Source organism: Manis pentadactyla, chromosome 2, assembly GCF_030020395.1.
Source record: "Manis pentadactyla isolate mManPen7 chromosome 2, mManPen7.hap1, whole genome shotgun sequence".
NCBI classification, from domain to species: Eukaryota; Metazoa; Chordata; class Mammalia; order Pholidota; family Manidae; genus Manis; species Manis pentadactyla.
Window position 1 is genome coordinate 200108390 of NC_080020.1, and position 22722 is coordinate 200131111.

The 22722-nt window shown below is 37.5% G+C and overlaps 1 protein-coding gene across 3 annotated transcripts in view; it reads right to left on the minus strand.

Moving 5' to 3' along the window:
* Positions 1 to 7509, minus strand: part of SLC3A1 (solute carrier family 3 member 1) — a 44425-nt gene extending 36916 nt beyond the window's left edge. For all 3 annotated transcript variants that reach the window (XR_005032696.2, XM_036925631.2, XM_036925630.2), the window contains exons 1-3: positions 7038 to 7509; positions 4405 to 4584; positions 4095 to 4249 (exon numbers count right to left, since the gene is read on the minus strand). Coding sequence is in view for 2 of the 3 variants with exons in the window: in XM_036925631.2 (XP_036781526.2) it covers positions 4095 to 4249; positions 4405 to 4584; positions 7038 to 7467 (765 nt within the window). In the remaining variant the exon portion in view is untranslated. The remainder of the gene's footprint in view (positions 1 to 4094; positions 4250 to 4404; positions 4585 to 7037) is intronic.
* Between the last annotated feature and the right edge of the window lie 15213 nt (positions 7510 to 22722).

A 22722-nucleotide genomic window follows, 5' to 3' on the forward strand; every position in this document is an offset into this window, starting at 1 on the left:
TTCATGCCCCATAAATGTAATTGTGATGTATTTGTACAGTAAAAGCTGTTCATAATAACCACAATAGCAAACCAATGCTCTCAAACACAGAACAAGGTCAGCTTAAGGAAGGGACATTTCTGACATATTTTCTTGAACCTTCATGTCCAGGCTCTGAGTTCCTGATTGTGAACAATAGCACAGGATGGCCAATTTGGGAGAAAGACACATTCCATTGGTCTTGGAGTTTGAATCCAAATAGAGTGCATATTTAAACTGTAACATCAGGAAATTATTAGAGTCATTCACTTAAAAACTCTACTAGCCCTCAGGAATAAAAGAAATCCAGCAATTTTAAGCATTGGTACCAGCAACAGTAGACACTGGTACCAACTTCTTATTTCTGGAAATGCTCACGTCCATAGCTTCACAACATGACTCTCCTGGTTGACTTATATCTCTTGCTAACCCTTCTCAATGTACTCTGAGCTCCCTTAAATATGACAGTTCCCTAGGGCTCTAGGTTGGGCCATTTGTTCATTTCATGCTGAAGAGAACATCTGGACAGCATTTAAAAGTTGAGAGATTTTGCATAAATCATTTTTTTAGTTGGAGGAGCGAATCACACTGGATCCACATTTCCATGGCAACAGCTGGCTGAAAGTAAGCAGTAGCTGCTGCCTTTCAAGAGAACATATCCTTGTCAGCTCTCTGCATGGCCCACCTAGACATAAATGAGTGGAAGATATTAACAATAAATATAACCAAGAAAAGATGGGTATCCAGAATACAAATCAATTTCAAAGTGATAATCCAAAAGAAAACTGAGGAAAGAAACCATAAATAGGTGTTTCGCAGAAATGGAACCTCATCTGAATGGATGAAAAGATATTCAATATCATTAGTAATTAGAAAAATCATGAGTAATTAGATAAGTGTAAAATGAAGACCTCAACGTGATAACAATTTATGTGCATATGGTAAAAATTACAAAGTCTGGTAGTACTAATTACAAAAGTCTGGTAGTGTAATTAATGAGGATATGTATTTTTTTATACTGCTGGAGCAGGGATATAAATTGGTACAACCACTTTGATAATCAACTGGGCATTATCTTGCAGAGTCAAGCATGTAGGACTCTTTACCCAGCAAGTTCACTCTAGTCTCTTGCCTTAAAATAGCATTGTACATGTGCCCCAGGAGAAATAAAGTATGTTTACAAAAGCAGCATTAGTAATAGTAAAAAAAAACAAAAAACAAAAAACTGGAAGCAGCCCAATACCCATCAGCTGAAGTTTTAGATAGGTAAATCATGGAACAGTCACACAATGGAATATTACACAATAGAGAAAATGTTATGAACCAGAGCTATCAGAAACTACATGAATATTAAAATAATGAGTGAAAAAAACTAGTTATAAAAGACTACATGTAGCATGATACTTCTCATAAAATTCAAAATGGGAGAAACTATTTTTTTTAATATGTTGTATAGGAAAATAAAAGCAATGTCTTGGAAAAACCGAAAAATTCAAGATAATGGTTTCCTATAAGAGGAGGCATAGCAGGAATAGGGAGTCACCTACAGATGGTTTCAACAGTGTTGGTCATGTTCAAGTTCCTAATTTGGAAATGGGTTCATTGATGGTCACTATGTTGTTACCTTACCTAGCTTTGATATATACTACATGTATTCTTAAACAGTTTTATCTAGGTATAACTGAACATAATAAACTGTACATATTTGGGGTGTACGATTTGATCAGTTGTGACATGCTTACATGCTTGTGACCCTCTCTGCATGATCAGAATGTGAACATAGCCATCCTTGGTGATCCCTGATCCCATGCTCCAGCTCCTCCCCACCTCCCTCTCATCCCTAAGCAACAATTATGCTGCTTTCTTTCTCTACAGATGAGTGTGCATTTTCTGGAATTTCATGTAAGTGGAATAATATAGTACATACTCTCTTGTCTGGCTTCCTTCACTATGCATAGTGATTCTGAGATTCATCCATGTTGTTTGTTACCAATGGTTCATTCCTTTTTATTGCTGAGTATTATTCCCTTGTATGGTTATCCTGCAAGGTGTTTATACATCTATCATATATTATTTTTTTATGTATCAGCTATTACATTAAAAAAGAACCATAGCCTTGGCTACAGTGGAGAATGTTGGGACCTTTTGCCTCTTTTAGGCCTGTGACGGCCGCAGACTGGAGGTTTCCATCCTCCCTCATTACTTCCGCGTTTGTGGCCTAACTAGCTTCCCGCGCTCATGCTCTTGGCCCTAACTCTGCCTCCCCACCTAACCCGAAACCTGCCTAAAGACCCTAGTGACAGATGAGATAATCAATTCCCATTGGTTTCTGTTACTTCCTTATCTTCCCCTATATAACTAAGCCTCTGATGGAATAAAGCTGAGTTTTGCTGCGCCCTTGAGGCTGACACATCTCCCGGCTTGGTGTGGTTTTGTTTTTTCCTGGATCTCAGGGGAGGGTGTCAAAGCCGCCGACACTTGCCCTCTCACTCAGCCCCGGGGATAACAGGCTGGTCCTGCTTGTCCCCCCGCCTTCTTGTTGCTGAAGAGCAACAGGAGAACTGATGTAAGGATGGGAAAACTGGGTGCCAAAACAAGTCCTAAAGATAAGAGATGATATGGTTTGAAGTATGGGCAGCAGTTTAAAGCAGATTGTGCAGTTGTACTGACTAGACCCACCTCTTAGCCTTTCATTTTCTAGTCATGGGACCTAGGGCAAGGTGCTTAACGTTTCTGACTCAAGTCTGCTCATCTGTGAAACAAAAATCAAAACCTAACTCATAGGATTGAAGAGTGGATTCAACAAATTAATGAATATTAAATACCTAGCACAGATCCTGACACACAGTAAACATTTGCCAAATGTTTGCTAATATCATTATCATTTTTAACAAGTGGATAGACTGGGGAAAAGAAAATTTAAGGAAGTAAAACTGTCAGGACTTGCTGATGACCTGTTCACCAGGCTGCACATTTGTACCATTCACTGAACGTGGGATGGGAGGCTGCAGGGAGAAGATCACACAGTCAGCTTGGACTTTTGTCAATTTTGAGTGCCCTTGGGTCATCAGTAAGTTGATGTCCAGAAGTCATCCTCTTTAAATGTTTATGGAAAAGGTTAAGAAGGGAGAAGGGACTGGAATGGGGAGAGATGATGTAGAGTAAAAGTTCCACAGAAAACCAGAGAGAACGTGAACCAGAGCCAGTGGAGGAACTGGCCTGGGACAGGAGCAGTTGCCAGATAAAACACAAGACACCCAGCTAAGTCTGAATTGCAAATAAACAGTGAGGAAGTTGTTCATGTAAGTATGTCCCATGCAATTTTTATACTAAAAAATTGAACATTGTTTACCTAAAATTCAGATTTCCCTAGGCTTTCTCAATTTTTATTTGTAAATCTGGTAACCCTGGACAAGACAGCCATGGCCTTTGCTATAAAATTGAGTAGGAAGAGGGTGGGGAATGGGGGCAAACACCTTAGCTGGCTTCTGCTCTCTCTTTGAAATGGAGTTTGCTGAGAGTGGTAAGATGGGGAGAAGGCAGGATTCCTGAAGAGGAGAGAGGGCATGCTGATCCACTGGATTTAGTAAAAGTCCCAAGACGTTTGGATGACTCTGTTCAGGTGGAGATAATGAATGTATGATGTGTCCAGAGGCTTGGATACCAAACTTCAAGCAAGAGAAGGTGGATGATTGGATTCACCTATGTGAGGGTTTTGTTGGACGGGGAGGTCAAAAAGCAGAAAGGCAAAGGGACCTGGAGAACAGCAAGGCAGTTCCTGAAGTAACGGAACACAGAGTCTAAGGTGGACACAGTGGGAAGTCAGGGAAGGAGAGGCTAATAGAAAGTACAGGTTTTAACCTGCTAGAACACATCAGCTCTACAATGAAATAAAAAATCTACATCCAAATGTTAGGGGCCTTGAGTACCTTATTTCTATTTCCCTGAGAAAATTTTTCCCCTCCCCATTAACTATATCCATTAATCTTTTCCTTAAAAGGGCTTTATAAGTAACCATTCTAATCACCTAAGATCTACCCATTTTCCCTTTGTAAATTGGGTAAGTTGGTACTTACCCAGTTGTTGGGTGGTGTGGTTGTGCCATTTTCATGGGGACAGTCATGCCAGATATAATAATCAGTATACTTCCCTGTCCGGTTCCGACTCAGTTGAAACCAAGCATGTTTATCACTGGTATGGTTTGGTATGAAATCTATTATCAGTTTTAAACCTAAGGAGTGAAAACATTTCAAATGTTAGGAAAAGATTATACTAGCACAATACATGACAGTTAAAGAAAAAATGGTTTAAGCTAAGCATTTGGAGAAATGCTTTTCCCAACCCCCAATCCCCACTCCCATCCTACCCAACTTCCATTCAATTTACCTTTATCATGTGTGGCTGCAACCAGACTCTCAAAATCTTTCATTGTTCCAAAAATAGGATCAATTTCTCGGAAATCTTCAACACCATATCGGAAATCTTTAAGGGGTGATTTATAAAATGAAGTAATCCAAACAGTTTTTATATTTAAAGTTGTGATGTAGTCCAGCTTCTCTTGAATACCTGAAGAAAAAAAGTCAAGGCTGTGAAAAAGTTTGTGTTTTTTGGTTGACGGACTAAAAATCAAACAATTTGCCTAATATTGAAATACCTATATTGAAACAGAAGTATTTGGAATTTTGTTGAATTTGAGTGAAGTCTAGTTCTACTAATAACATCAAATTCGTCTTCTGGCAATAACCCTTGACCTTTAACATAGATCCATAACATTAAAAAAAAAAACCTTCCTTTGGTCGTGTTTTATATTTAAAACCAAGACTACAGCATTGTTCATTTATTCTATCCAGAGTTTTTAAGCACCTGGTCTAGGCCAGGTGGTGGGCTAAGTGCTAAGGAGCAAAGAACACATGACCCCTTACAGTCACCTGGCCTAGGCTGCACTGTCCAGTGTGATAGCCACTCACATGTCTGAATTGAGATGTGCTATAAATGTAAAACACACCCCAGATTTTGAAGACGCAGAAAAGAAAGGATGTAAAATTTTAATATTTTTGTATTTATTACACGTCTAAGTGTATGTTGGATTAAACAAAATATATTACTAAAATTAATTTTACCTGACCTTTTTCTTACTATTTTTTTAATGTGGCTCCTAGAAAATTTAGTTATATATGTGGTTCACAATCTATTTCCTCTGACACTGCTGCAGCCAAGAATTTATACAGAAGAAAATTCTAGGTTCAGCTGAGAAGAGACACAGGAACGAAACTCTTTGTACTTAGAACCTTGTAGGACAAACTAGCACAGTGCTTTTGTGCCTCTAGTTCAGAGACCTACGTGTAGATTCAGAGACTTGAGTCTAAGATTCTAGTATTCAATCTCCAGGAACTTTCTGTGGGACCCCCTACGTGGCTCTCTACAGTCAGAGCCTGTCAGAGGTCACACAGTAGGCTTCCCCTCTAACAGGTTGGTTATTTTTGTCCTCTTTGTACCTCAGCTCCCCCACAGAGGTGGCTGTGAAACCTCACAGAGTGCCAGCAGGCAACAAAAGGATCATAAGTCAGAACAATACAATATATCTTCAGAAAGGCAGCAAGAAACGGGATGATAAAACAAAGAGCTGGACAGACACAAAGTAAACAAGGGATCTCAGGCCCAACTCTAAGGCACAGGGGCAATCACCAAAAACCGAAACCTGGAATGGTTTCTTCAAATAACAACAAAATCCCCTCAATCTCAAGGACAAATATTTATTGGTTACCAGAAGCAACCAGTCCTTCAAGAAAGTTATTGGAAATGACAAATAAAGAGCTGATTAGAAGTTGTCCTGTTTATGAGAATTTGGTATATATTTAGAAGGAGATTACAAGCACTTACTGGGAAAAAGGTGGAGGTGGAGGCATTAGGGCAGGGGGGTGGAGGTGGCAGGGAAGTCACCCAGATATATTACAAGGCAGTATCAGAAGGTGCTAGAAACAACCCATTTGCAGGGGGGGGTAGGTGCCGGGAAAGAACTCAGTCTAATCAGAAGGTTAAATAAAGATTAATGAAGGAAATAGGTTTGAACTACACCTTGGAGGACAGATAATATTTCAGTTAGCATAGATACAGGAAGACTAAAAAAAAGAAAATGATATGCATATGTAAAAGAAAAGCTTTTATTAGTAATTTGGTAAGTTGGAGATTTCAGGAGTTTATTTGTGACATTTTAAAGTTAAATTAAGCTGATTCCCACTTCTCAAACTCTATTAAATCATTCTGCTTTATTTTCTTCAAACCAAGTATCATTATGAAAAATTACCTTATTAGTTTGTTTCTTATTGTTTTTTTTAACTAGAGTGACCCTATCGACCAATTTGCCCAGGACAGTCCCAGTTAATGCCTGCTATCTGGGATAATTCTACTTTTAAAGTATCCTGGGTTTTGAGCAATAAAGTATAAGAATGTTCTACATGTAACTCCCTATGTTTTTTTTAATAATTCTTAATTCAAGTAACAACCAACACATTGCTATGCCTTTTTTTTCCTTTCATTGCTCAGAATTTAAACGTTAAAGACAATCACATAATATTTTTCTCAAATATTTATGCTTTGTTCATTAGTAAGAAACTCTTAGCCAGATTGCCAAACTAGCTACTTACATATACTGGAAAAGCAATTCTAAACTGTCACTCTGAGATAATCAGCTATAAAGTGCACAGAAGCAAGAAGCATTTCACGAGGAAACATGCTCCAGGTAAAAAGTTACAACAGCCAACCAACTAAGATACATACTTACTGGGCAGTAAATTAAATCACTGGGGGCTCAAAGACCTTCAGCAAATAACCTTTTATCATATGGGAAGAATTACTGGGTTCTGAGTGGCTTAAGATATGATAAACAAGGGGAACTTGGCATGATTAATCATACCGGAATGTGCTGACAGTACAATCCAAGCATAATTGAGTTTCAAGAACTGAGAGAGCCATAAACCAGCCTCAGCCTGGCCCCACCCTAAACTCTCTCCAGCACGCACCTTTTAGATCTCCATTCCCATCCTTATCACTGTCCTTGAAAGATCTCGGGTAGATCTGGTACATGGGCCCTGCTTGCCACCAGTCGAGGCACTTTGGAGAAATGGCAATGATGGCTATGGTGGCCGCAATGAGCACCAGCACAGAAGCCACAATGAGCCAGAAGAGGATCTCCCGGGGAACCCGGTAGCGGGCCTGGCCTGAGAACTGGAATAGCACTTCCTTGGGCATCCCTGCATAGGGCCTGATGTCCTTCACGACGGGCTCGGAGAAGTCAAGGATGCCCACAGCACTGTGCTGCGAGCTATCTGCTGGGCTGTCTGGATCCAGGTGCCTCTCTAGGATGTCTTCATTTTGGACAAACCCATTGTTTGTCCAGCATCCCTTCGTACCCATTCGCATGGAGTCTCTCTTGCTTTTATCCTCAGCCATGTCCCACAGTCTTACCCCTTCGGAGTGCCTTCCTGCAATAACAAAGGTAGGAAGGTGGCTTACTGAAATGTTTGGTCATGTTAATGAGCTTTGTGTGGTTTATAAATAAACCTGGCTGGACAAAGTCCAGCCAAGGGAGGAAAGGGTAAAGGTAAAGGGGGCTTTAAAAAAATATCTCTTTCAAGGCATGAGGTTGATGTAGCTGCAGTCACAACATTGAGGGATTCAGACCTGGACTGGCACAGAGGCATAGAGGAGGAGAAATGGTAAGAAGAGGCACGGTTCCACTGCAATTTAAGATGTTACTTGAGTACACCAATGTTCCCAGCAGCATTATTCATAATAGTCAAAATGTGGAAACAAATGTCCATCAACAGATGAATGGACAAACAAAATGTGATATATGCATACAATGGAATATTATTCAGCCTTAAAAGGGAAGGAAACTCTGACACAGGCTACACCATGGATAAACCTGGAAAACATTATGCAAAGTAAAATAAGCCAGACACAAAAGGACAGACATTATGTGATTCCACTTATATGAGGTACCTAGACAAATTCAACAGACAGTAAAAGTGTGGTTACCAGGGATTGGGGGGCAGTGGGGAGTTACTGTTTAACGAGTAAAGAGTTTCCATTTGGGATGATGAAAAAGTTCTGGAGATGGATAGTGGTGATGATTGCCCAACAATGTAAATGTACTTAATGCTGCTTAATTGTACATTTAAAAATCGCTAAATTGGTAAATTTTATGTTATGTGTATTTTACCACGATTAAAAAAATAGCTTTAAAATTTTTCATTTTAGCTAAGTTTGAGGAAAAAAAAGCAAATACTGAGTTTTGCAAGGAGAAATGGGTTTCTTTCTTTCTTTGTTTTGTTAAACTGAGAGACATATTGGTAATAAATATGCCAAAGAACTTGTGTCTTTAACATTAAAGGTCTCTTCCTACAAGTCCAAAAGGAAGAGGGTCTGGAGACAGGGAACAACAACACTTTGTTACTGAAGCTAATTATATTTTATTTCAGTTCAGGGCAATCCTATAAATATTCATTTGTAAGTTCAGGTCCACTTCAGGTGCCTTCAGTCTTTTCTCCTATTTTCAGAAAAGGACATTTTTGCTCATTCTTGGAAGCACTTTCCAAAGGGAATTGGGGGTGGAAGGTTCCAAATCTAGAAGTTCAAGTGCTTTACTCCAGGTAAATAGATGTCCATACACACACTAAAGAGTTAACTGTTGACAAGTGTGAAAAATACTTGTGCAGTCCTGAGGGAACTGCATTAGTTAGGTGCACTTTCCTAGAAGGTTCTCCAGGCCTTAAAAGCATGTTATGAGTCATGGTTTCCATTTAATCAATGGCACTTATACAGCCCTATGACTCCTTTGATCAGATAACAATAATTTTTTTCTTTAAATGAGGAAAGTTACATGAATTCCTAACATTACTTTTATTTTTTGTAGCATGGCTTAGAGGCAGTATATAGTACAAAGGAATGAGCTACTTGATTTTGGCCAAGTTATTTTTAAAATGAGTAAATCCCAATACTCAGCTCATTGAATACATCCAGTAAGTGACCTCTCTCATTATTATTATGCATATTGCATATTTTAAAAAAATCAATTCACTTTTGTCTTGAAATTGCTTTCTCTCTCAAACACATAATAGAATACCATAACAGGAGCAAATTCTTGAAATATAGTTACTATTTGGGGGAAACAGCTGCAAAAGTACCCATAGTTTTAACATAATTTTAAATCATAAAAAACAACTTGTAATTATAAACCTTTAAATTCTAAGTGTGCAATTCTATAAATGCAGAGGAAACTCTACATCATAGCAAAATACCTTCATAACAGAAATGTTCCATTTTGACTTTACACTTTATTTAAAGTAACAGTAACTCAATAACACTTTTTTTGAAACTCCAGAACATGCAAATTAGAATATTTTAAAAGCAATCTAGAAAAATTATCTGGTCTCTGGTGGGGGAAAGGGGTGGGTGAGTGGGTGGTTAAAACAATAAAAGTAAGTGCAAAAGAAGATTGCTTGAATTGATAGAAATTTTTTAATTTATTACATCACAAAGCATACTAATTGAGCATATGACGAACTGGAAGATATATTGGTAATAAGTATGTCAAAGAACTCGTGTTTAACATTAAAGGTATATATATATAATTAGACATTATGTATACACTTATAAAATTTTATAATGTCAATTTAAACATGTGTCAGTAGAAAACTTGGAAAAAATAATATAAACAGACATTTCACAGAAATCAACTCACTAATATCAGAGAAATACTTAAGCATTTTCAATCACACTGGTAAAGAACTTCTAAAAGAAAACAGAGCTGCCAAAGGTCCAATGTAAATTGATGTAGTAATTCTAGAAAGTAACTTAGAAATGTATATCATGAGTTTTAACACTTTCAGACTAATAAGTGAGGCTGGTCCTATCCAATTTTAAAATTAAAACTCCAGAAAAATAGAGAGTTGATACTAAAAAGGGATAGGTCAAATAATCCATTGAACAGATTAGAGTTACCAAAAACAGACAGATTCATATAGAGAAGGGAATTTAGAATATGAAAAGGCAACATTTCAAATCAGTGAGGAAAAGAAAGATTATTTAGTAAATGATGCTAGACAATTGGCTAGCTATTTGGAAAAGAAAATAAAACCATATATATAAATATACCTTATTCCTTACATCAAAATAAGTTCCATGTGGATCAGATTTAAAAGTAAAAAATAAAACTGTAAAAAGGCTTAGACAAAAATTTGCATATTTTAAAACATAATCTTAGGGTTGGAAAGCCTTTCTAAATATAATACCCAAAACTAGAGCCTATAAAGGAAGAGCTGACATACTTCATTCCAAGAATTAAAAAACAGATAGAAGCCAAACGGCAAAAAAGAAGAAAATACTTGTAACACTTATGACAAGCTAATTTCCATAATACAGAAATTGTACAAATTAACACCAAAAAATAGAAAAAGCAGTTGATGGGGGAAAAAAAGTGTTATAAGTGGTTAATAAATGTAAAATCAAAAAAATAGAAACAAAAATAAACAAGATATACTATTTTTAAACTATCATTTTGGCAAAATGAGAAAGTTTGATCAGCTCAGATATATAAATTTATAATTTGTAGGCATTATGTGCCTAGCATCAAAAAATGTGTAGGGAACTGGCACTCCCATATATTCATGGTGGGAGGATAAACTAATGAGAAACTCTCATAAACAATTTAGGAGTATATATCAAAATTCTAAACTGTATAACCTTTACCTCAGAAATTATACTGCTAAAAATACATCTCAGTGATATAACCAACATGATATATGTACAAGAATATATACTACAACAAAATTGGAAACCATACAAATATCCATCAATACAGAATCATATAAATATGGCATATTTAGACAATGGAATACCACCTAATGCCTACAAATTATAAGTTTCTATACCTAGCTGATAAAGAAAAGTGTCCAAAATATACTGTGGAGTGGAAGTGGAAAAAATTGTTTTAGATCAATATGTATAATTAGAATGGAGGTGGGGACATTCATTTTGTGTGTGATATGCATTTTGGTCTTTAAACTTTCTCATATTGTCCTAATTTTTCTTTAATAAATATGTATTAATCTTCCATTGGAAAAAATTTAAGTTAGGGAACCCTGAGTTGGGAGTCTACACCTAGAACTTACAGGGAGGTGGTAGAGTTCAGTGTAAGGTGATGACTCCTAGCAACAGCCACCCAAAATTCATTAACACCCCGTACTCATATCTAAACTAAGGAGAAAAAAGCAAACTTCAAAAAGCAGAAAGAAAACATGGATTCAACGAACAAATATTGAAACCCTAGGGAGGAGGAATCTGGCAGTCATTTGAAGAAGATACCCGCAACGCTGAGATCTCCAAGTACAAAGGCGGCATTTTACTTACTTTCAAGGAGATGTAGAAGGAAATACTGATTGTAGAAAGCCAAACACACTACTCTTCAAACTTGTAAACATGAATATGGAACAGGAACACCAAGAAAGCTTTAAGAGCTAACTCAGATAATCAGATAAGGAATCAGAGATAATGATGACAAACTGGCTCAGTAAACTCAAATCCCAAGTGAGTTATGCAATCATGACAATAAAGCCAAGAAGAATAAAATATCTAGAAAACATGACAGAACAATGGAGGTTACCACAGGAACCAGAAATATCCTGCACTTTAACAAAGAAGCAAACACACAGAAAGCAATAATCAATGAAAAAAATACATATATATAAAACAAATTTTAAAGCCCTATTATAAAGACTGCCTGCCACTTGGTAGCAAATCCACCAAAGTAACACATAGCATAGAACCTGTCAAATTTGTAAGCAATTAAAATACAAGGATTTTCCATATTGCATTTACCTGTTCACAGCCTCTGTGCACTACGGGAAGGAGCTGTTGCATAGTTGTGTTTAGGCTCACAGCATCTAGCTCAGTGCCTGGTATATTACTAACTCAGTAAAAGAATATTTACCTAAAGATGGACGGACCTAACCTATGCTCAAGAAGGAAGATGACAAGGAGGAAGAGAAAGAGAAAAGTACAAAGTACATTCTGCACAAAAATGTAGATTCCTATCACTGCTCCACATGTTCTTGCCTTCGTACAGTTCAATGATTAAAATTTGAAGTCAGAGGAAGTAAGATTCAAGCCTGCCTCTACCACTTGCTCTCTGCTTGATACTAGGCAAATCTGCCAGCTTCTCAGCCTCAGTTACCTCAGTGGCCGAATTTAATCTGGTTCCAGGATCAACATTATTAAATATAGTCCAGAGTAAAATATTTTTTAAAACAGTTCTAATTAGAAGGAAACAAACAAAAACATTAGATACATCCCAGCTGGAAACAGAACCACTGAAATCAAAGGATAATAATTAAAACACATTTTTTTGCTGAAGGTTAAACTATTTTTAAACGTTTTATAACCAAATATAACAAATAGCAAAAGAAATGTTGACAGAACATGAAAGTGTGACAAATGTCACAACACAGTTTTACCATCCTTCACTTATAATAAAATATTCAAGCAAACATACAAAATCAATGGCTAAATTACATGCAATAAGAGATTTAATTAAAAGATTGCAAATTATATATAAGGAATGTAAAGTCACTGCATATAAGTACATTCTTAAGGAATTAAAGAAATACAAATTAAAATATTGTTAAGATACATGAAAGGTAAATTGCATTTAACAGCCCAATTAATGGCATCCCTGTATCCATGCCTTCTGCCCCATCATTTCTTAGTTCCTTAACACACGGAATATGGGCTTAGATATGTGGCTTGCTTTGGCCAATGAGACAACAACAAATAACACAAAAAGAAGCTTTAAAAAGGGCCTGTGAAGAGAATACAGTTAATGATTCTCTAACATCTCACTAGTTGATAGATAGTAACCACACTGGAGGGAGTGAGGATTTGATAATATGGGTAACTGTTGAACTACTATGTTGTGTATTCAAAACCAACATAAGATTGTCTTATCACAATAATATGGGTGAATGTAGTAACCACATTGTCTTTCATGTGAAATCTTCATGAGTGTATATCAGTTAATACCTTAATTTAAAAAAAGATTGTATATCAATGATATTTTAATTTAAAAAAAAGAGTGCTTATGCCTTTCTGCCCCTGGTTTGGACCACTGCCATTACCATGAGATTACGCCCAGGCTAGGTGAAGGTGAGAGAGAGGTGTGGGCAATGTGCCAGGAGCACGGACTCCCCAGCAGGGCCAAGAGCTGCCAGACCTAGAGCAGTCCTGCCGGGATCAGTGGAGCCTCGTCGAGGTCAGCCAGACTGCCCCGCCAAGACCTACTGTGTCATGAAGATTAATAAATGGCTGGGTTACTTTGTGGTTTCGGTCTTTAAAAAAGTTTTATTGAGGAATTAACTGACATACAATAAAGTGCACTCATTTAAAATATACAATTTAGTAAGTTGTAACATGTGTACACACCCATGAAACATCACCACAAGCAAAATAAACTTGTCAGACCTCACCTGCAAGTTTCCTCCTGCCCCTCGGTACTCCCTCTATCCTATCCTTCTGGACACTGCCTTCCCTACCCCTGTACCCAGGCAACCACTGGTCTTCTTTCTATCACAATATATTCACTTATATTTTCTGGAATTTTATATAAACAGAATTATACATAGAATATGTACTTTTTGTCCAGTTTCTTTTACTCAGCATAATTATTTTAACATCCATCTTGTGTATATCAAATTTCAGGGTTTTTTTTACTAGCTAATAAGCTTTTTTTCAGAGCAGTTGCAATTTTACAGAAAAATGGAACAGAACCTAAGTTCCTATATACCACCTGTTTCCCTGTTCCTACAGTTTCCCTTATTATTAGCATCTTGCATTAGTGCGGTACATTGGATGAATCATTGATGAATCCATATTGATAGGTCATTAACTAAACTCCATAGTTTACAGCAAGGTTCACTCCTCCTGTTGTATAGTTCTATGCATTTTGACAAATGCATAGTGTCATGTATCTACCATTACAGTTATCATATGGAATAGTTTCAGTTCCTCAAAAATACCCTGTGCTTCACCTATCTGTCCCTCCCTCCTGCTAAGTCCCTGGAAACCCACTGATCTTTTTACTGTTTCTACAGTTCTGCCTTTTCCAGAGTGTCATATACTTAGAATAACCCAGAATAAGCCTTTTCAGACTGGCTTTTCACTTAGTAATATGCATTTAAGTTTCCTCCATTTCTTTACTTGGCTTGATGGATCATTTTAGTGCTCTATAATATTCCACTGTCTGGATGTATTACATTTTATCTATTCATCTACTGAAGGACATCTTAGTTGCTTCAAAGTTTTGAGAATTATGAATAAGCCTACTGTAAACCATCATGTGCAGGTTTTTGTGAGGACAGAAATGTTCAATTCATTTTGGTAAATACCAAGAAGTATGCTGGATCATGTGTAAGACTCTATTTTGCTTTGTTAAAAATTGCCAGACTATCTTCCAAAGAGGCTGTACCATTTTGAATTCCTACCAGCAATGAATGAGAGTTCCTCTTGCTCCACATCCTAACATTTAGTGCTGTCAGTGTTTTAGATATTAGCCATTCTAATAATGGTATTTCATTGTTGTTGACTCTTTATTGATGAGTATTAGTCCATTATATGAATTACTAATGTTTATAACTGAATATTTGGGGTTTTTTTGCCCAGTTTTTGACTATTATAAATACAACTACTATGAACAATCACATACAAATCTTTGTAAGGATATAGCTTTCTTTGCTCTTGGGTAAACATGTAGCAGAAAGTCTGGATTATATGGTAGGTGTATGTTTAAGCTTTTAAGAAACTGCCAAATTATTTTTAGAAAGTAGTTGGATCATTTTACATTACCTTCAGCACTGTACGAGAGTTCCAGTTCTTCCACATCCTTGCCAGCACTTGCTACATTCAGTCTGTCTAATTTTAGTGATTCTAGTAGGGAGGCAGTAGTATTCTGTTGTGATTTAATTTGTATATCCCCAATGACCAGTGATGGTGAGTATCTTTTCAATGCTGATTTGCCATTCATAAATCTTTTTGGTGAAGTTGATGCTGGTAATAAGCTAGAGGCTGTCAGTTTTCTCCACAGGGGCCTCTCCATGTAGGCCCTCTACACTGGCTACTTTGAGTTTCCTCGTGGCATTTTTGGCATGGTCCCAAATGTGAATGTCAGTTGAAGAAAGAAAGGCAGAAACTGTATCCTTTTTATGGCCTTGCCTCAAGTCACATAACAAGCATCTTTTTGACTCTACTTTATGTACCAAGTCAAGTCCAGGTGTGAAGGGATGAAGAAGTTATGGGGCAAAGGAAATGGATACAGGAAAGCCATTAATTGGGCTACTAATGCAATTAATCTAATATTTACCTTAACAAACTTTTTAAATTGTGGCTAAAAAACATGTAAGATATACCATCTTAACCATTTTTAAGTATACAGTTCAGTATTAAGTATATTCACATTGTTGTAAAACTAATCTCCAGAACTTCTTCATCTTATAAATCTCAAACTTTATACACATTAAACAACTTTTTTCTCTCCCTTCAGCCCTTGGTGATCACCATTCTACCTTCAGTTACATGAATTTGGCCACTCCAGATATCTCATATAAGAAGAATCACACAGTATTTGTCTTTTTGTGACTGGCTTATTTCACTTAGCATAATGTCCTCAAGTTTTGTCCACATTGTAGCACCTGATAGGATTCCTTTTTAAGACTGCATAATATTCCATTGTTCATATATACATTTTGTTTATCCATTAATCTGTCAGACATTTAAGTTGCTTCCATCTTTTGACTATTCTGAATAATGATGCTATGAACACAGTTGTGCAAATATGTCTTCCAGACCCTGCTTTTAATTCTTGTGGATACATACCCAGAAATGGGGTTGCTGGATCACATGGCAATTCTATTTTTTTTATTTCTTGAGGAACTCCATACTGTTTCCCATTGTGGTTTCACCATTTTACAATCCCATAAACAGTGCACAGGGTTCCAATTTCTCTGTATCATCACTAACACTTGTTACTTTCTGGGGCTTTTTGATAGTAGCCATCCTAATGGGTATGAGGTGATACCTCACTGTGGTTTTGATTTGCATGTCTTTTTGATGATCAGGGATGTTGAACATCTTTCATATACTTCTTGGCCATTTGTGTATCATCTTTGGAGTAATATGTATTCATTCCTTTGCCATTTTTTAATCAGGTTATTTAATGTTTTATTGTTCAGTCATAATAATTTTGAAATTTATACTTCCAACAGGCAGTTACAGCACCAGGTAGAGTCTTGAGCTGGTACTCTTCAGCCTGATGAGAGGCAGGTGTTCTGTGTATTTCAGATACAATTTTGTGACAACCACAGCCAGGGGGTTTCTGTGGCCACTGTCAACCCAGAGGCACTACTATTAATAGTAACATTTCACCACTGTGCCTTCCTGGTGGCCAATCCTCCAGGCATTGCAAAACAAATACAGGTACAAATGAAAAAGCATAATTGAGTCTTTATGTGACATCACTGGCCAACAATATAATTGAGCCACAGTGTAATGGGCTGATTTATAAAGGGTTTTAACCTCAGGATGTCTAAATTCTTTACTGCTTAAAGACTGCCTCAAAAAAAGTCCAAAATCACAAAAGAAACAATGACACATCATGTCTAGTCTTTAACAAAGTTCTATTGAAAAAGATCACCCAACAACTAAATGCCAAGTTGCCTACCCTCTGACAAATATTCCGAATTCAGACACACTGAGCTGTTCTAGAAAACTTGTAATTATTAACATAGATAGACACTGTACTGTCGCGAATAGTCTTGCTTCAGATTCAAAGATCATCAATCACCTGCTACTTTTAAACTACTACAGCCACCTGAGAACTTCATGGGGACACAGCATCCTCTGTAATCTACAGCTGGGAAGATGTGGTTCTTGGATGTTGAGTGAATTCCTCAATTCCCGGCCAGACAGAGTATTCCTGGGAAAGGCTCTATGACTCCCTGACCTTCAATGGACACACTCTTAGCAAGGCCTGACTCAAAAGCCAGCAACTATTCCCCATGCAGTGGGCACTGCATCAGGGTCTCTGAGAACCTAAATCAGAGCACAAGAACCAGTAGAGATAGCAAAGACACACAACATGCCATGCTTAAAAGAAATGCTTTACCCACATCCAGGCATGTACAAAAAAACCATTGTGAATATATCTCTTTGAAATAAAGTCCATTTATATTGCACAATCTGTCTGATCATTAATCTTAAAACACTCATATCATGACTCTAAAGCTGTCAATATCCTCTCAATATAAAGAAAACAAAGTCCAAATATCTAGCCTAGAAGTCTAAGCTACAGTCTACACCCATCTGCACTGGTAATCTTATTTCTATCTTGGTATCTCCAAATGAGGCCCTCTGCTCCAGTCAGCCGGCGATGGTCACTGTTCCCTCACTGCATATTATGAACACTGTGTTCTGGACAGTTGTTCCCACCTCTCTTAAGGCCCTGCTCCATCCGCCTTCCCCCACGACCAGTATCAATCACTCCAATGGACACTAGTCTTGCCTTCCCAGAACTTCCGTTACTGATTTGTATATTCATCATCATAACAGTAGTTCTTTTACTGTATGATTTCATTCGGTCTTTCCACCCTGAACAACTGAAAGTTGTATCTATTTCCATAGAGAATAATTGAGGTTTTCACCTTTGCTCAATATTCAGAATCTTGTTGGCTAAAAGACCTTGAAGATCAACTCTGGCAAGACCTCTCAAACTTGAACCTGCATATGAATCTCCTGGAGATCTTGTTAAAATACAGATTCTGATTCAGTAAACTTTGGGTGGAGCCTGAGATTTTGCATTTCTAACCCCTTACCACACTGGACCACACTTGTAGAAGGCTGCAAGTGCAGAAAGCCTGCAGGACTGAGATGTATCCATATATGAGGGAAGCAGGCAGAGTGAGATACAACAGAGAGTGGTGGGAAGGTGGCTAAGTAGGCTCATGCCCTGCTGAAAGGGGCAGTGGCCTCTCAACTTCATCAACAATGAAGGTCCAAGATTGACAGATACATATTTTCCAGAGAAGCTAGAAGCCTGTATTAATGTGTGGAACTCCCAACATTTTGTGTGAGCAGTCAATTTAAATCCATGTTTGATTGAGAGGATCTGTACAATATAGCCCTAATCTCTTTGGAGGGCCTAATACTGTCTTTGCTCTTCCTGAAGTTTTATTTTCTTTACAACAGACTTTATCTACTGACCAGAGTTTTGTAAACTGAAAAAATTTTTAATTAAATTATCTGTGGCCTGAAGAATATATATTCCATCTGCTAGTTTGGATGTAATTAGAACAATGATTCCCTAACTTTGGAATTTGATAGGCAAGGAAGAGTTTAAAAAAATTTTTTTTTGGAAACCAAAATATGATCCCAACATTTTCTCTTTTTTCTTTTTTCACTCTATGTCTTTTGATTGGAGCATTTAGTCATTTACACTTAAAGTAATTATTGCTAGGGATCTTCTTACTGCCATTTTGTTCAGGGCTTCCAAGTTGCTCCTCTGTTCTCTGACCCTTTCTTCCCCTCTTGCTCTCCCAGTGTCCTATGGCTTTCTTTAGTGCGGTGTTGGGACTCCCTTCTCTTTGTGTTTTGTGTATTCATTATAGTTTTTTGACTTGTGGTTTACCATGGGCTCTTGTATGACATCCTACATATTTATCACTCTATGACAAGTTGATGGCCACTTAAGTCTGAATGCATGCTAACAACAATAATGTGTTTACTCCCCCTACCAACATTTTCTTTTGCTCAATTTCAGTCCCCTTACCAACATTTTCTTATTGTATGCAGGACACTGTAACACAAAAACATGTAGGAATGACATAATCTTAGATCAAAGGATAATTCTTTAAGTAGAATAAATGATAACTTTATGGAAAAAAACCTACACTGTCCTTGTTTTTCTAATTTTGTGATAGACAAGTGCAAACTGATTCAAGTTCTGGTTTTGGGGAACCACTGATTATCTAATCCCTTCTATTTACAGGTGAAGGAACTACTATGCAGAAAGACTGTACTGAGACAGAGCAGGGAAATGGGACAAGAGGCATGCCCTTGTACAATCTTAGCCTCTGAAAAAGGCCTAGCTTATTCTTTAACTTAATCTGTATGTTTTTCTTCCTTTTCTTCCAGCTCCTTAATCAACTAAGTAACTTTGTAACCAGGACAAGAGAGAGGCCTCAGAAGTTAAATGAACCTACCTGGGTACAGAATGCTAAGATTCCGGATCAACACGATCACCTAAATAACCCCATTCTTAAGATAAAACTTAAAAAAGAATTATGAATCATCTGTATACATCATGCTTTATACCAGCCCCTACCCAAAAGGCCCTAAAAAACCCCAAATCCTAAACCCTTAAGTGCACCTGTGAGGTTACCCGCACTCCCGTCTAAGTGTGTGCTGTCTTCTATCAAATAAACTTCCTTGTTGCATAAGCTAATTGCACTTGTCTCTCAACTGTTTTCCATGATAAAGACGAGAACTCTTGGACCTCCACCTCTGGTGGTAAATGTCTTTATCACTCTGCTATTTCAGCTTTCTATTCTTCACACAATCCTTTTCTCTCCCCCTATTTTATTTCACATCAGTAGAGAAGTGAAAGTTCTCAGAAGAAAAACTCACTCTATCCAGTGCTCCACAGCCCCCTCAAATCCTGGGTATGGCAGGAATATGATTCCCATGCCATGCAGATCAAGAGGACACTGGGCACCAGATGACCCTGGCTTTAGGAGCAAGCATGGGATTTGCCTTACCCCAATCAGTTCAGTGTACTTCCCTTTCCTCCCTCGGTTCTTGCTTGCTCTATACTGCCTGCATGGCTGCTGACATACACTTCCACTCTTGCCTTAAAGAATTCCTTTTTTGCTGCCACGTGTTAGACCTGATGGAGAATTCTTCTCTGACCAGAAGCAAGAATTGCCCCACTATCCAGGCTGAGGTTTCACCTAGTGCACTGGGAGAGGTGCGGCCCAGCAATAGCATGACTTGCTCACTGCCTCAAGCTTTGGTGGCACAGCCCAGTGCTCTCTGCTTTTCCTGCTGCTGGAGTTATAATTTCATGGTAATTCATCTTCTCTCGGCATGGTGAGATGGGAAACTTAGGCTAAATAGATGTGGGTTTGGATTCCAGAACAGCAACTTCTAAGCTTTGTGGATATGGGTAAATTATTCAACCTCTTTGGATGAATCTCAGCTTTTTCATCTGTTATACTTACTTCATAGGGTTGTTAAGAGGGTTACATAAATTTAAATTTTTTAATTAAATTTAAATATAATTTAATTAAGTAAACATATTAAAAACTGAATTAAATAGCATACACAAACTACTTAGCCAGTAGTAACAGGCTCCTGTTGTAAAGACTGATCAGCTTTCTCTGCAGCAGAGTTTTGCATAGTGAGGCCTATGTCTCTTACACAAGTTGTTATTGTTACCATTATAATTGTAATAATAATAATTACTAGTATGTATTACTGTTGAGGAGAAAGATATGAGCAGGATGAAAAGAGGGTGGGGCCCACCAAGAACTCAGGGAGTTAATCAAGTAAAGCCAGAGAGCCAGAAAGGACAGAGTTAATGCCCTTTGCAATGTGAATTTATTCCACATGCTCTGAATCTGGGCTGATTTGAGACTTGCTCCAGCTAATTCAAGTGAGATAGGGCAGAGACATGGGACAGGCATCACGATTAATTTTCCTAAAAAATGCCAAAATATGAATAGCTTAACAGGAGGGACTTACCTTAAGGCTAAGATTTCATTTTAAAAGAAAATTAGAAAGCTGGATTCCTGGCATATTCTTTAGTAATTAGCCAACAACCTATCTTAAGGCAAGGCAAGCAGTCTGAACTGATATGTTCCCAGTGCCTGGGAGTAGCCCCTATCTTGGAGAAGAACAAGAAGTTTAACCTACAGAATTATGCAGAGGACTGACTATAGATAATGACATATTGTCTCTCCCTGGAGATAGACATCATGAGAGTGCATACCAGCCTATGGCCTCCCCAACCCTTTACCTTTATGCCATTCTTGAAAGCCTTAAAAGACAAAATCCTGAGCTCTTAAGTGTGCCTCCTGTCTGAGATTGCCCAAACTCCCCTTTTTTGGAGTGTGTATTTTTAAAGATTTCTTAAGCTCAATTTACTACGTTTTGTCTCTGTGCTCTTCCAGTGGTGTCTGTCACTTTGCTATTTCATTCTGCTTTCCAGACTTTAAGCACAAGTCTTCACTCTCATCTGTCCTACTTCAGATAAGTAGGGAGGGGCTACCGAGAGCTCAATTTGAGCTTCCAAGTTCCGTCAATGGGCTTCCCCTTCCTCTCTGCTTTATTCAAGCAAACCTGCCTTTGTCTACCTTGACTCAGGCCCTTTCCTTTCTTATAGAGTGCATTCAAATAAAACTTTTGCTCCACTTCACTACTGTATCTCTGCCCTTCAATTCTTTGTCGTGGCGGGGACAAGAACTGAGGAGAAAAAGTCAACCCCCAACATTAGGACAGTAGGGTCTACTCACTACATTTATAGAATTAAAGGGAACTTCCCAAATTATTCTTCACAAAATAAGAATGATGTTCTTGGAGGTAATTTCTGTATCCTCAGTTATCCCAAGAGGCAGCTAGAAACTTCCGTCACTAAATAAGGAATAAACAATAGTTCTCTTTGATAGTAAACACTGACTAGGAAAACACTAAAAGGAACAGAGAATAATATCTACCATCATATCCTTTTGTTTCTATGGCCTCTAATTCTGCTTTAAAAAAATGTGTTTAATATGAATGATAAGACTGTGAAGAAAAGGACCCTTTGTTCTTCTAAATTCTATTTAATGATAGTACCTTTACTTGAATCATAATTGATCATTTGGGAAGTCCTTAATTAGTAACTCTGCTTTAAATTGGGGAAAATGATCTAAACATAGGGACTACCACAGACTGCGTAAGCTCTACTCATAGATATTAGTCGTGTCCTTAACTACTCTTTACAACCAAGAATGAAATTGTGGAACTAAATCTTCAACACAAGTGAATCTGGCTTGTGGAATATTTTAACAAGATCAGTGGTCATCTTTGTCATACTTATTAAATATACAAAGGCATAATCTTATAGAAGGGTAAACAAGGTAAACAAGAAGTAAAACCCACTCTCTGAATTTTGCATTTGTAACAAAGTACAATCTATCAAGCAAAGTCATAATCAAATACATGAAATATTTTGTAAGCTATCTTGGGCAAATACTTCATATTTTCTAGAAATTAGAAAATTTTGTACACCAGTTAATATCATACATAGTCTCTGATTTTCTGATATGGAAGCTTCCTGATGAACACTTTTCTATTGTCAGGGATGAAAAATATCCTTTCCCCAACTCTTTTAAGCTCTTGACTGAGACCCCCATAACAAAAGATTAACAACAGAAAAGCATACAAATGTATTTAATGTAAGTTGTGTGTTAAAATTCTTTTAGGCCCCTCCATGTGTCCCTCTGTCCTCAGGGATGAGGATGCCCCTTTCACAGGAGGGTTTTGTGACCTGCTTCAGGGGAAGGTCAGAGTCCTTCCTGCACATGCCATTTCTCAAATTCTTTTAGCTTGAAATACTCTACATGC